Source organism: Peromyscus eremicus, chromosome 5 (genome assembly GCF_949786415.1).
Source record: "Peromyscus eremicus chromosome 5, PerEre_H2_v1, whole genome shotgun sequence".
Lineage (NCBI taxonomy): Eukaryota > Metazoa > Chordata > Mammalia > Rodentia > Cricetidae > Peromyscus > Peromyscus eremicus.
The window spans coordinates 62,178,797-62,193,655 of NC_081420.1; the positions used below are offsets into that span (position 1 = coordinate 62,178,797).

At 43.6% G+C, this 14,859-nt stretch overlaps 1 protein-coding gene across 3 annotated transcripts in view; it reads left to right on the plus strand.

Annotated features, from left to right (window-relative positions):
• Positions 1-6,283, plus strand: part of Optn (optineurin) — a 44,377-nt gene extending 38,094 nt beyond the window's left edge. The window contains exons 13-15 of one of the 3 annotated variants that reach the window (XM_059263564.1): positions 581-663; positions 3,990-4,144; positions 4,232-6,283. In XM_059263564.1, the coding sequence (XP_059119547.1) occupies positions 581-663; positions 3,990-4,117 (211 nt within the window). In that variant the 3' untranslated portion in view covers positions 4,118-4,144; positions 4,232-6,283. Of the gene's footprint in view, positions 1-580; positions 664-3,989 lie in introns of all 3 variants that reach the window. The other 2 variants (XM_059263563.1, XM_059263565.1) reach the window with 2 other exon arrangements.
• Positions 6,284-14,859: the final 8,576 nt, after the last annotated feature.

Genomic DNA, 14,859 nt, shown 5'->3' on the forward strand with positions numbered 1-14,859 from the left:
ACAAGGACATACATACAGGCAAAACACCAATGCTCATAAAATAAAAAAAGTCAAGACAGAGCCAGGTGGTGATAGCATACACCTTTAATCCCAGCACTTGGGAGGCAGAGGCAGGCAGATCTCTGAGTTCCAGGACAGCCAGGACTATACAGATAAAGCCCACCTAAAAAGAAAAAGAGCCGGGCGGTGGTGGCGCACGCCTTTAATCCCAGCACTCGGGAGGCAGAGCCAGGCGGATCTCTGTGAGTTCAAGGCCAGCCTGGGCTACCAAGTGAGTTCCAGGAAAAGGCGCAAAGCTACACAGAGAAACCTTGTCTCGAAAAACCAAAAAAAAAAAAAAAGAAAAGAAAACAAGAATCAAGTTAGTCCTGAGTTCTGGGTGGTTTCACTTTGTTTCATGGCACTGGTGGGTGAACCCAGGGCCTCCTTGTGCATGCTAGGCAAGCACTCTGACACTAAGCTACATTCTCAAGTCAATTCTGATTCTTATGAATGTCAGCCTCACACTTCTATTCGCTGCTTAATGGTGTCCTGTTGCAAGGTTATAGTACATCACAAGTAGTGTTGCTTTTGATCCCAGCAGGCAATCCTTGATGGAAATGCAGAGCCGGCATGGGGCAAGAACCAGTGACTCTGACCAGCAGGCTTATCTGCTTCAAAGAGGTGAGTTACCTATGAGCTAGGATTTCAAGGGAAAACTCCACTACATTGTGTAGAATGGATCCCAAATCAAACGAGTCAAAATACAGCACCTCGTATTTCCCCACAATTCCAGTCTCCAAAACCCTCTCTCCAATCTCCAAAACCCTCCCATTTTAGCCCAGACTCTTCACCAGCCACATGTCACTCCAGTGTACTATGTGCTGATCTGAATCACCCTCTTCAGCTCACTCTGAGCCTCTATTTGCATTTATTTAGAAAGGTTTTGCTTTGTTTTATTTTGTTTGTGATGCTAGGAATTGAACCCAGATCCTCATGAAATGCTGGACAAGTCCAGGTCTTAAATGCATGGTGCTAGATTTATTATGCAGTAACAATGTTCTGGAATTTATAGTAAGTTATCAAAAGGGAAGTGTTGTCCTTGACTCTACATAGGAAAAAAAATAATAAATCCAAAGACCTAACATAGCTAGGAACAAAGTTAATGGCAATGCTCTACCAACAAGATGTCATCTTACATTTCACAGGATTAAAAAAGGTTAAGTACGGGCCGGGCAGAGGTGGCTCACGCCTTTAATCCCAGCACTGGGAGGCAGAGCCAGGGCAGATCCCTGTGAGTTCGAGGCCGGCCTGGTCTACAGAGCAAGATCCAGGACAGACACCAAAACTACACAGAGAAACCCTGTCTTGAAAAAATTAATTAATTAATTAATTAAATAAAATAAAATAACATTTGGGGTTGGAGATTTAGCTCAGTGGTAGAGCCTTGCCTAGCAAGGGCAAGGCCCTGGGTTCGGTCCTCAGCTCTGGGAAAAAAAAAAAAAGGTTAAGTACTAGACCATCCCAAGTGCCTTTCACCTTTCACATTCTGTTTGGCTTTTGTTGCTGGTGCTGTGATAACATACCCCAACAAAAGCTCCATAGGGAAGGGTTATTTTAACTCACATTTCCAGGCAGGCTATCACCCATCACTGCAGGATAGTGAGGGCAGCAGGAACTTGAAACAGTCACCTCACAGCCACTGTCAAGAGCAGAGCAAAGTTAATGCATGCGTGCCTAGAACTCAGCTAGCTCTCTCCATGCTTACCTAGCTCAGGACCCAAACCCCAGGAATGGTGCTCCCACAACATAATCAAGACAGTTCCCACAGACATGCCCACAGGCCAGCCTGATCTAGACAGTCCCTCACTGAGACTCCCTTCCCAGGTGACTCTTGATTATGGCAACATGACAATGAAAACTAGCCATCACACATACAGCTGATTGCTTATGTAGTACTACAGTTTAATCGCCAGCAACGAAACATCAGCATATATGGTAAACTGTTAAATCTGGGGGCAGTCTCTCTGAATGCCACTTTGTATTTCCTCTCTGTCTGGCCCTCCCTCCTTCCTTACGCCCCCCAGCAAAGTCTGTTTATAGGAAAATAAGTTAAAAATAGGTTTAGCAGCCAAGTGTTGTGATTTATGCCTGTAATCCCAGTACTTGAGAAGCAGAGACAGGAAGATTGAGAACTCCAGGCCAGCCTGGGCTAGTCTTTAAATAAATAAATAGATAGATAGATAGATAGATAGATAGATAGATAGATAGATAGATAGATTAATATGCATGTATGAAAGTATCACAGTGAAACCCACTGTTTTGAATAATTAATATGCATTGATAAAGGAGCTAGATAGATGACTCAGCAGCTAAGAATACTTGTTGGTCTTTCAGAGGACCCAAGTTCAGGTCCCAGCACCCACATCAGGAACTACAGCTCTAGGGGATCTGACCCCTTCTGGTCTCTGTAAGCACCTGAACACACACAACACACATACAAACATACATGAATAGAAAAATAATAAAATGAATATTTTACATATACGTGCATATACTGATTGAAAACAAAAATCCTAAATCACAAAATAAATCCAAACAATAAACATATGCGTTCATGGAGCATGTGCAGAGGAGATAGGTAGCACATGGCCTGACATAAATATTAACCCGGGCACTTTCAGCATCAGGGGATAAAAGCTAACCTGTCTCCAAAAGTTAGGTTGGAGTATGGCAGAGAAAGACACTAGATGTCAACCTGTGGCCTCCACTCGTGTACACACAGTTGAGCATACCCACACATATATGTGCATACAAAAATCTATACCCACTCACCCCCACCCCATACTTCTTGCTCCAGTGATAGTGAGCTTTCTGAACATGCCTGAGGCCCTAGTTTGACCCTCAGTATTGCAAACAAATCAATAAAAATGCCCGAAACTTGCTTACCACAAGTCATGTAATAGCCTTCTGTATCATAAGTTCAAGCAGTGTGCTTTGAAGCAAACATATGTTAAAGGCCATTTTCTTTGTCATACTCCAAAAATGATGCTTGGGCACTGAACCAGTTACTAGTCTAAGACTCTAAAAAGCCAAAAATGTGGTCCATAAAGGTCACATAAAGATGCCCTGGAAGCAGAAGCACTTCTCAGCATTAATGGCAACTTTTTTTTTTTTTTTTGATCAAAGATCTACTTAGAGTTGGGACGCATTTCAAATATGTTTTGTGAAGAACATCACGGCAGTGGGAACATGTGGAGGAGGAGGCTGTTCACATGATGGTGGACAGGAAGCAGAGATGAGGACAGGGTCAGGGTACCCCAGAGCCCCAACACACACGCACTGACCTACTTCCTCCAGATAAGCAACACCTTCTAAAGGGCCCACAGCCTTCCCACCCACAATAGTGCTGCCATCCAAGGACCAGTGCATGAGCCTCTGGAGAGATGCGTCATACCCACAAGGCCTTCTGCAGAGCCAGGGGCCCTCCTCCTGATCGTGCTGAATCCCTGTGCCTGAGGCTGCACTGCTGCCTTTTCACCTGGCTTCCCCACCTCATTGATATCCCAGCACAGAGTGGGACTTTCATACATCCTGGAGGGTTCCCCATCTACTGAGTAAAGGAGGTGGTTGTCTGCTTCTGAGAATGGGCATGTCCTTCCAGGAAACCTTCCCCAGCTTGTTTAATCACTCTTTTATTTATATCCCATCCACCTCTTACTCTTGTGGACTTAATTCTTAATAGAATATGTCTTGTCCTGTATCTGGAATTGAAACTATGATTTCACAGACCTTGAGCTTGAGATGCAGTTTAAATGTTACTATTTCTAGATTTCTCTGTGTTCATAGTCATAATTTCCATTAATGACCCAAAAGTATGCATTTGCATCCCACCAGATACTGATTACTAAGTTTAACAGATGCTCACGTTAACCATCTGTTATGAAATTCAGGCCAAAGTGCTCTTGAGATGGAACTGATGGCACATGTCACTTCTTGTTTATTCCCAGGAGCCGAGGACATGAGTTGGGGACAGCAGCAGCCTCGGAGTATTCCGATTCACTCTTGCCCCAAATGTGGAGAAGTTCTGCCAGACATTGACACACTGCAGATCCATGTCATGGACTGCATCATTTGAGTGTTGTTTCAGCTCCCCAAACTGTTGGTAAATGCCAGATTTCTCCCCCAAGACTTGTACTTCTGTCTTATTTGTTGTCACACGGATATTTTTGCCACATTATCCTTGTTTCAGGAGAAAGAAAATGTACCCGTCCTAAGGAGACCATCTCTGGACCGACATGAACTTACAAAGTAGAATCTAGTTACTGCCCTTCCAATCAGAGATCCAGTGACTTCCCTCCTGAGAGTCACTAAGAGCAGTCAGCCGGAGTGACATATGTTAAGAACCTTTACGAGACAGGAAAATGAAGTGGTCGGGAAATGTGTCTGGAGCACTTTTCTAGGCAAGTCTTCACCTACAGACATGTTGTTGTTTATGTGTAATTATTCAGAAGCTTCCATGTGGCTCTCTGCCTGAGCACTGTGGGCTTTCTGTTGCTAGCAGGCCAGGTGAGCGCTGGGAATGCGGCTCAGGAGTGGAGTGCTTTCCTACAGCTGGTCAGTGTGACCACACCTTCAGTCTTTTTTGTACTGGAGGTGTATGGGCTAGTATAGCACATAGTTTAATTTTAAATAGGGCAGCTCTTTGCTTCCCACATGAAGTAGAAGCTTACAGACATCAGTTATCACAAAATAAGATTTTGCTACAAGTCTGTCCCATGGCTCATATATGACCAGTAACATTGTAGTATGTATATTAAGGTTATTAATATAACCTTAATACTGAGATGTTTTATTCATGATAACAGGAGCAGATCCTTTTCAGGGGGTCATCACCTGTTCAATGAGATTCCTGCTAAAATGGTGAACAGAGTCAGGCATGGTGGTGCAAAGCACACCTGCAATTCCAGCACATGGGAAACTGAGGCAGGAGATCACCAGCTCATGGCCAGCCAGGGCTACATAGAATAAATAGGGATTTGCCATATTTTCTGTAAAAAAAGGCTAGCAAGAACTAAACAGGTCACAAAAATAAACAATATCAAGTCCTAAAACATTTAAGAGAGCATGAGAAGGTCTGCTTTGTTTTTGTTTAACCATGAGATCTCTAAATACACACAGCTGTGTATTTAAATAGAGTCAAAACAGTTGCTTCATCTCAAGGGAACATCCTATCCAAGTTACAGTTATCTCCATCCTGAACAGTTTCCCACACTGCAAGACAGTGGAACACTGTACTGGTTCAGCAGTGGTTGGGTTTGATTCTCCCACTTGCACCCCAGAGACAATGTTTGTTAATGACATTTCTAAAATGAAGTGAAATTTTTTCTTTTCTTATAGTTTCTAGTACAAATTTCTTTATTATTTTATACTAGATAAAGTAGGTTTCTGTAGTATCCCAGATAGAGGAGGAAACCAAATAGTTTTACAATGAAGTTACTGGGAAAATCCTTTCATTTTGTTCAAGTATAATTATCTGGTAAATCCAAACTGTGAAGTGAGAACTCAGTGGTCTTGATAAGGCCATTTGTTTGATCATGAAAAGAATTAGAGGTGAAGGCAAGTTCAAATGAAGACAATTGGAGAGATTTCTGTATACCATCTTTGTAGCAGCATTTTCTGCAGTAGCTAGGATACAGTGCACCTAGGTGTCCATCATCTAAAGAAAATGCAATACACATATATAATGAAGTAGTATTCAGCCTTTAAGAATAAGGAAATCGTATCATTTTAACATAGATAAACCTGGAGGACATCATGTCAAATGAAATAAGCCAGTCATAAATACCACATGATCTCACTTATATGTGGACTCTGAAAAAATTGAACTCACAGATGTTGAGAGCTGAATGGTGGTTAGCAGCACATGAGGGAAGGTGTGAGAAGGGGGAGAAGATGTGATCATGAAGTCTCAGGAGAGAGATGCTGTAGTGATCTACTGTACAGAATAGTGGCTGCAATAATTTGTATAGTAAACAACTTGTAAATGCTGTGTGTGTTATCTGATTTATTGAATCTACTCTCTGTTCTAAGGCCTTGTTCCATCTTACCAGTTACTACAAGTCATAGGACCTTTGTGCATGCTATTTTCTTTCTTCCTTTTCTTTTTGGTTTTTTTGAGACCTGCTTTCACTATGTAGCCTTGGTTGTCCTGGAACTCACCATGTAGACCAAGTTGGCTTCAAACTCACAAAGATTCCTTCCTCCTTCCTGACTGCTGGAATTAAAGGCATGCATCACCATACCCAGCTTATGCATGTTATTTTTATGCCTGGTCATCATCCATGTGTTAATAGCATGATTATCTGCACGTGTTAATCAGACTTTTGTCACTGTGACAAAACATCTGTCAGAAAACTGGAAAGGAAGAAAGCTTGCGTTTGGCTTGGTGTTTAAGTCGGGGCAGGTGTGGTGGACGTGGGCAGCTCACACCATGGAGGCCAGGGAGCAGAGAGAGATGCCTGACCCCACAGGCTCCCCACCTGCCGGGTATGCTGCTTATGTTTAGTGTCACTCTATCCCTTTCTGGAAACTTGGGAGAGCTACCAATCTCCAGGGTTCTTAGCAATCCATTCAAGCTAACAATCAAAATTACTCTTAGCAAATCCCTCAGGTTGCCAGGCTTGCACAGTGAGCACATTACCAACTTAGCCATCTCACCAGCCCCACATCCTTGTTAACATTTGTTGTTTTCGTTCTTTGTCTTTCTGGTAATGGCTTTCTTAACAGATGAGATATATATATCACTGCCGTTTGGCTTTGCGTTTTCCCAGTGGTCAGTTATTTTAAGACTTCTATATACCTGTTGGTGAGTCTTTGGAGACATGTCTGCCTACTCCAGTCAGTCCTTTGCCCATCTTTAAATTGCATTATTGGGTTTTGTTCCGTTTCTAGAGCAACATGTTTTGGATATTAACCACTTTGTACACCTGCCACCCACACACACAGAGTTTGCTTAGCAAACAATTCCTATCATTCAATAGTTGGTCCTTTCAACTTTGATTATTCCTTTGCCCAGATTTCTTTTATTCTAATGTAGTTGAATTCCACTTATTTTCAGCTTTTCTTCTGCTTTTAATAAATGACTAATAGTGAATGACTGTTGAGCGCGAAGACTAACTAAGCAGAAGCAGAAAATCTGTATTACACAATCCAAAGCCCAGCGAATATCACAGAGGGGAACCAGAAGATGGGGAGGGGTGCTATGATACTCTGGCCATTGCCTGAACTCACAGCTCGTGCGGATACCTGCACAATACCTACACAAGGTGGGACTCCCGTGACCATGCCTTCACGGATGAAGAAAGTGCTCACAATGCCCTACCCGTCCTTGAAGAGCTGTTGACAGTTAATGGGTTGCCAGAGGAAGGGGAGTCATTCTCCTTAGTAATGTGATCACTGGTAAGTTGCCCACACATTAGTAAATAACTCCCCTCTGTGCTCATGTAAGCTACCCTAAAGAACTCAGTGGTTTCATTAAGACATGCCCATAGCAGGAGGATTAGTTGGAAAGTAGGCAGCAGGAAAGGACAGAAATCAGAGAAAGTCAGGGAGGATTATCTCGTCAAAACACATTGTATTCATGTATGAAATTTTCAAAAAATGTATACATATAAAAATTTCAAGATGTCAGTTTTTCTAACTTAATCTATAAATTCAATGTAATTCCAGTCAAAATCCTAGCAAGCTACGTTGTGGGCATAAAGTGACATCTAAATTTTAAATGGGAGGGTATTATAAAAGATCTGGGGGTTGGGGATTTAGCTCAGTGGTAGAGCGCTTGCTTAGCAAGCACAAGGCCCTGGGTTCGGTCCTCAGCTCTGGAAAATTAAAAAAAAAAAAAAAAAAAAAAAAAGATCTGAAGTAGCCAACACAGTTTTGAATAATGAAGTCAAAAGCTTTGTTAAGTTTCTGATTGTTGCTACTGTTTTGCTATTAAGATGTATTCATTATTTATTTTGGGACATTAACCACTTTGTGTATGTGTGTATACATATGTATGTATGTATGTATGTATGTATGTATGTATGTATGTATATATAGTATGTGTATATATGGTTTTCAGACAACCTCAATACACTGAAAACTATAATCAAGACTTGAGTCTTGGCAATGAAACAAACAGATAGTAAAGAATGGAGTACCCAGAAAGAATCAAACTCATACAAATGCAGTCAACTAATAGTTGAGGATGAGAGCAGGGCCACATGAAGGGTGGGGGCATCAGGATGAAGGCTGTCCTATCCACTCTGGCTGCTCTGGTCATTGGTTCCTCTACTTCCCAGTTTCTGGCCTTCTGCACCAGAGGCTCCTGGAACTCATTTTGTAGACCAAGTTGGCCTCAGACTCACAGAAATCTGCCTGCCTCTGCCACCTGGGTGCTGGGATTTAAGGTGCGACCCACCACTGCCAGGCACTTGAGGCCCCTCATCTTAGAGGAATCTGGACTAGCTTCCAGAAACTGTGTGAACCACTGAAAGCATGCAAACTCTTGACAGTATGTATTTTTCTAGAAAGAAAGAAAAAGCTACTAGTTTTTTTTTTCTCAAAGAGGTCTTGTGAGCACCCCCAGCACTGCCCCCCCCCCACAAAATTAAGAACCACTACATGGGGCATCCCTGTTTGTAACACTACCACTCGGGAGGCTGAGGCAGGAGGACTACCAGGAGTTCAAAGCCAGCTTGGGCTAAACGGCAAGACCCTATCTTAAAAGAACAAACACAAAGAAAAAAAACCCTGCAATATTTTAAAGCTGTGTGGGCCTCAGTTTTTGTTTTTGTTTTTCTAAAGAAAGTGAAGCCTCTCTTCAGCGCCCAGATTGAGGAGAAGCAAGCTGCTCCAGGTCCTTTCTTCATCATTCTCTTTCTTAGTGTTAGGGTTTAGATATGAAGTGTCCTCCCCAATAGATTCCTGTGCTGAAGTTCTGGCCCCCAGTAGAAGCAATGTTCAGAAGAGGATCTTTGAGATCCTGGGGATTAATCCATTGATGGAGTCCAGGTTTTAATAGACTGATGGGATGTGGTGGCACTTTGGAAGGCAGAGCCTAGTTGGAGAAAGTAGATCACTGAGCGCAGGAATGATAAACTTTGTTCTTGGCCTTCTTGTCATCTTGCTTCCTGGCTGCATTGAGGTGAGCAGCTCTGCTCAACCACACTGCACCTCTTCCGCCATGCTTGGCCTCATCAGCCATACCCTTGTACCCGACCAAAGTCTAGAAACAACAGAACCAAAATCTTTCCTGCTTTAAGTTGTCTCAGGTATTTCGTCACAGAAGTGAAAAGTCTGCCTAACATACACATGTCATTCTGAAACCCAAAACAGACTCCATTAAATATGTACTTCCCATGTTCCCCACTAAAGTGCGTTACCTCAAGAAACACCCAGTTGCATAAGTCAGAAATTTATCAGCCAGCTTCTGTCTAAATTGCCTCTACCTCCTTTCTCTCTCCCTGATATCCCACATTCAATGGATTCTGAATCTACCTCATTTTTCTTTTTTGAATCACTACCTCCTCTTTCCTTAGAATTGCCACTAAACCAATTTCCATACAGATTGCTTGGTTCTCCACATCCCTCTGTTCTTGAGGGGTTAGAATTATCCTCATATTGCATGGGAAGCAAAGGTTACCTGTAAAGTTAAGGAGAAGAAAGGAACTTCAGAATACCAACAAGAATTAGTCTATCTGGACAGGTAGTGGTGTCCCACACCTTTACTCCCAGCACTCAGAAAGCAGAGACAGGCGGATCTCCGTGAGTTCGAGGCCAGCCTGGTCTACAGAGTGAGTTCCAGGAAAGGCTACACAGAGAAACCCTGTCTCAACCCATCCCCCAAAAAAGAATTAGTTGATCTAATTATTGCAGTCTCTCCATTACTGTGAATTCTTCACACTGATATTACTCAGGCTCTATTAACAGTGAGACAGAGTTCATAAATGTAGCATTAGTATCCATGGCACAACAACAACAACAAAACCCATGTACATGGCAGGATTTTTTGTTTTCTAGTCATCTTGAAGTTAGTTTTAATTATGCAAAAAAAAACCCAAACGTGACCACAAGGGATAGATATACTGATACTGTGTTATCTAAAATCAATTGGAGGAATTTAATCTCTGAATAGTGTCACTTGGCACTGGATGTGGTGACTGAAGCCTGTAATCCCAGCACTCTCGAAGCTGAGGCCAAAGGTTTCAAGAATTCTAGGCCAGGGCTTCGAATACGACTCAGTGATAGAGTGGTATTGCTTAGCACACATGAACTCCTAAATTCACTTATCAGCACAAAAAGAAAAAGAGGAGGAGGAATCCTGAGACACGCCAGGCCCTGCTACATACTGTCATAAAAGAGCAAGGAAGGCAAGGTGACTCATGCCTTTAATCCCAGCACTCTATCCCAGCATGTGAGAGGCAGAGACATGTGGATCTCCGTGAGTTCAAGGTTCACCTGATCTACATAGTGAAAGACCCCCGGAGGAGATCTTCCCTCAGGAGAGACCCCAAGTCCAAGGAACACACCGAAAACACGGATCAGATGCAAACAGCAAGAGTGTTTATTCAGATACACAGGTACCCGGGGCGACAAAGTCTCTTGGAGGACTTGCGCGCCCTCCTTGGGTAAAGGGGACTTTTTATAGGATCCCAGGGGCAGAGGCACGGTTACAGAAGCGAGAAGCATAGTTACAGGGTTCCCATTGGTTGATTCAAAGAAGGCCAGGGTGAACTTAGGGACATATTTTTAATTTTTGGAAATTTGATGTGTGTGGCTGACTTGGCCTTGGGGGTGCTTTCCCAGCTTAACTGTTTATTCCCCAAGGCCAAGTGGCCAACCAGAGATATCTTATTTTGACTCAACGGTTTCTCTCCCAGGGCGGGTGATCAGGGTGAGTGTTTCCTTGGTCCCAGACTTTTGCAGCTGGCTGATTACGGTTTATGCCAAGTGATTTATCTAAACGTACATTTTGCAGTTAGGCCAAGGACGCCCTGTTTTTCTGGTACTTGCCTCGCAGAATGGCGTTTCTTATGCTAAGTAAAAGCCTGCTATAAGTGGGGTCTTTCAATAAAAAGTCCCAGGCCAGAGCTACATGGAGAGACCCTGTCTCAAACAACAAAATTGTACATGGAAGTATTTCTTATTATGGAGGCTAAATATTCTGCATTTGGAAACTTCTTTAGTACTATGTATCAACACATTCTAGGATGTAAATACATAAAGTTTGAATTTTGCTAAAGAATGATCTAATTATTCTCAACTCTGACATAAATCCTAGTCCCCCAGATCTGCACTATTCTAGGAATATTGGTTTCTGAGTCCAAAAATATCATCTAGCCTTCCCTCATTTTACAGATGGTGAAACAAAATCTGAAGAGATACTGGTTTCTGTATGTCAGAGTGAAAAGTAGAAACTTCCGTCTCTCTGTATTTAAATCCTAATATCTAAACTGGACGGACACAAGATCAGCAAAGCTGGTTCGGACAGAGAAACCTGTGAGGAGAGGAGTGTTAGCATCGTTAGGTAGAAGTGTAGGCTTCTGTAGTTCTTACATAAACTTCACGGAGAGGGGTAAACCCTGCAGCTCAGGAGAAGGTAACAACGCTGGAACTTCGCGCTAGGGGGCGCTAGACGCTCGATTTTAGTCACAGGAACCTGAGGATTCACCAACCGGAAATTCTTTGCCCATAACAAAGATGGCGCCTGGTGACCTACACCAATCAGGTTTGCTCTACTGAGAGGCGGTGTTTTACCCCCTCCCAGAAGCAGTGTCATCGTACAATTCCGGCGTAGCCAATCAGAGCGTCCTCCACAGACGAGCGCGTGACGTCAGAGGTGGGGCGGAGTCCAGTTGTAATTTTTGGCGCGTTCCTGCGTGGACCGGGAAGAGGACCGGGTCTTGGGTGAGTAGTCGCGGGCTTTGGGCGTGTGAGGGACTCTGGGTGTCCGCGAGGGGTCTGAGGTCTGAGGGAGAGAGGCGCGAAGCTCTGAGGGTGGCAGGCGACGAGATCCGGATCGGGCGAGCGGGCGGCCTTGGGCCGGGGCTGGAGCACGCAGGGCGCCGGGGCTGGAAGATGGAGGCTCCTGTGCTTAAGGAGCCTGCTTTGGTTTGTTTTCTCTGAAGAGCGTCCCTTTACTTCTGTGTTTTTTAAAAGTTTATCTTTGACAGTTTCATGTATACCCATGTGAATATGACAATTTTGGTCATATCCGCCCCCCCCCCCCCGCTCCCTCTTAGCCACCTCCCCCCTCTCGGACCGCCCCGTACGTACCCTGCTGTCATGTCTTTTTAAAATAACCCACCGAATGCCGTTAGGGTTGCTTACATAAAGAGCACCATTTTAAAATGCTCGCCGCTCCACTGACTCCCCTCTTCCTGACCCCTATTGAACGCTGCTTTGGACGGGACTCTTACAGACAGACACGTAGTCTCTGCCCTAGTCTCCGAGGCTTGCACTCTCAAGGGGATCCAAACAAGCCCACAACAGCGGACAAATGTGCAGTGACTAGGGCAGAGGAGGTTCTAAAAGGGACCTACACGGTAAGGCCAACTAGAAAGGCTCAGAAATTAGCTAAGTGGAGATGAGAAAAAACTCCAGGGGAGCTTTCTAGACAAAGTGCTTGAAATCTGAAGGCGGTGTGTGGTTCAAGAAGCTGAAAGCAGGATGATCGAGCAGGAAAATGCCTTAGAAGAGGGGCATGGAGTTAGAGTAAACATAGAAAAGATGACGAAATAGAAACAAGGGAGAAAGCACCCATTGCTTCATGGGCTTTGTGAGTTTTGTTCTAAGGGTAATGGGAAATCATCAAAATATTTCAGTTGAAAGAATTTCATGGCCTGATTTATTTCCCTAAAATAGCATTGACAACGGGATGATTAGCTGGGGGTGGTTGCAGCACTTGAGAGGCAGAGGCAAGTTGAGCTCTGTGAATCTGAGGCCAGCCAGAGCTACATAGTGAGAGACCCTATCAGAGAGAGAGAGAGAGAGAGAGAGAGAGAGAGAGAGAGAGAGAGAGAGAGAGAGAGAGAGAAAGAGAGAGAATTAACTCTGGGGTATGAGGAATCAAGTAGGGAACAAAATAACCAGGACAGGAAGGTGATATAGTTGTTCAGCTTAAAATTAATAATGACTTGAATTAGGGTTTTAGCTGTGACACTGGAGAAAAGTGGAAAGTGTAGGCAATGTTTTGTAGATAGGAGCCATTGGACTTCTAGGATGCCCTGGTTGTCAGGACCAGAAGGGTATCCTGGTTTGATTTAGGGAAGCAGGTCAGGAGACTGGTAGGAATAAGCAAGACAGTTTGCTCCTAACCCTCAAGAAGCTTACAATTGGGAATACCCAATAGATGACACTTCATAGGGTCCCTACAAATGTTTGTTGAGTGAGTGAAGAGAAAGTACCATAATTAATACCTTGACTTGCTAAAGTTGCATATTCTAGCACAGGCGTAAGCTGAGTAATAGGATGCAGTTCTAAGCATCACGAAAGTGTAGCCTGGGATGGTGACACAGAGGCAGACTATGAATTCAAAGCAGCCTGGTCTATCTAGCAAGTTCTGGGCCAGCTGGCGTGACACAGTGAAAGGGCAAGCTAGTTGGAGAACATCTGCCTGTGAAGGCCCTGGGCTCAGTCCCACACAGGAAAGGGAAAGCGGGGAGGGGAGTAGGGAAGAGATTTTTCATTTTAATTGTCGCAACAGTCTCATGAGTTGGAGGCCACCGTGAGCTGTGTTCAAGCTTGACCTAGTCTAAATAGTGAGAGTTTTGTCTCAAAGCACAGGGAAGAGTTGTGCAGTGCTGTCCACTGTTTTGTTTTTGTTTTTGTTTTCTTTTTCTTTTTTTTTTTTTTTTTTTTTGAGCTGAGGATTGAACCCAGGGCCTTGTGCTTGCTAGGCAAGCGCTCTACCACTGAGCTAACTCCCCAACCCCTTAAATGTGTAGCCCAGGCTGGCCTCAAACTCATGATCCTCCTGCCGCCGCCTCCTTCAGGAAATCCTACCAGCATGCGCCACCACAACTGGCTTGTTTTGGTTTTCTTATGGATGGGTTTCTCTATAGCCCTGGCTGTCCTGGAACTCACTTTGTAGATCAGGCTGCTCTCAAACTCAGAGATCCACCTGCTGTCGACCTTTGTCGACCTATGCAGATCTGTCTGGGAGACCTGGGATTTGAGGACCTTAAAGAATGGACTGGACTACAGTCTAATGCTGCAGACGATTTTAGTTCAGTTTTAGTGTACTTGTAGACATGAATGGAACAAAGAAAGAAATGATCCAAGGAAGGCTGTTTGAGTTCAGAAAAACGTGTAAATAAATGCCAGTAAATACATACTAAATATTAACCCATTCTCAGAACTTTTTCAGAACAGACCAACTTAAACACAATTGCCCGGCATGTACTACAGGAAAGCATGAGAGCAAGGCAGGAGACCAGATCCAGATCCAGGGTGCACTGGCCAGATTGGGTTCTGTAGCTGTGTTCTGACATCCAGCATCTATAGAACCCATGCCTAACAAATTGAATGCAAATGTTTGTCACAGGAGGCACAAAATCACTTCCATGAACAAACCAGGGAACAAAATGTATTGAGTTTCCTGGAGCTTCTCTCACAGTTCCCCAAAGCATTGTTCATCATTCATCATCATATATATATATATATATATATATATATATATATATATATATATATATATATATATATATATATACTGTTTGTTTGTTTGTTTTTTTGAGACAGGGTTTCTCTGTGTAGTTTTGGTGCCTGTCCTGGATCTCGCTCTGTAGACCAGGCTGGCCTTGAACTCCGACTGTCTCTGCCTCCCGAGTGCTG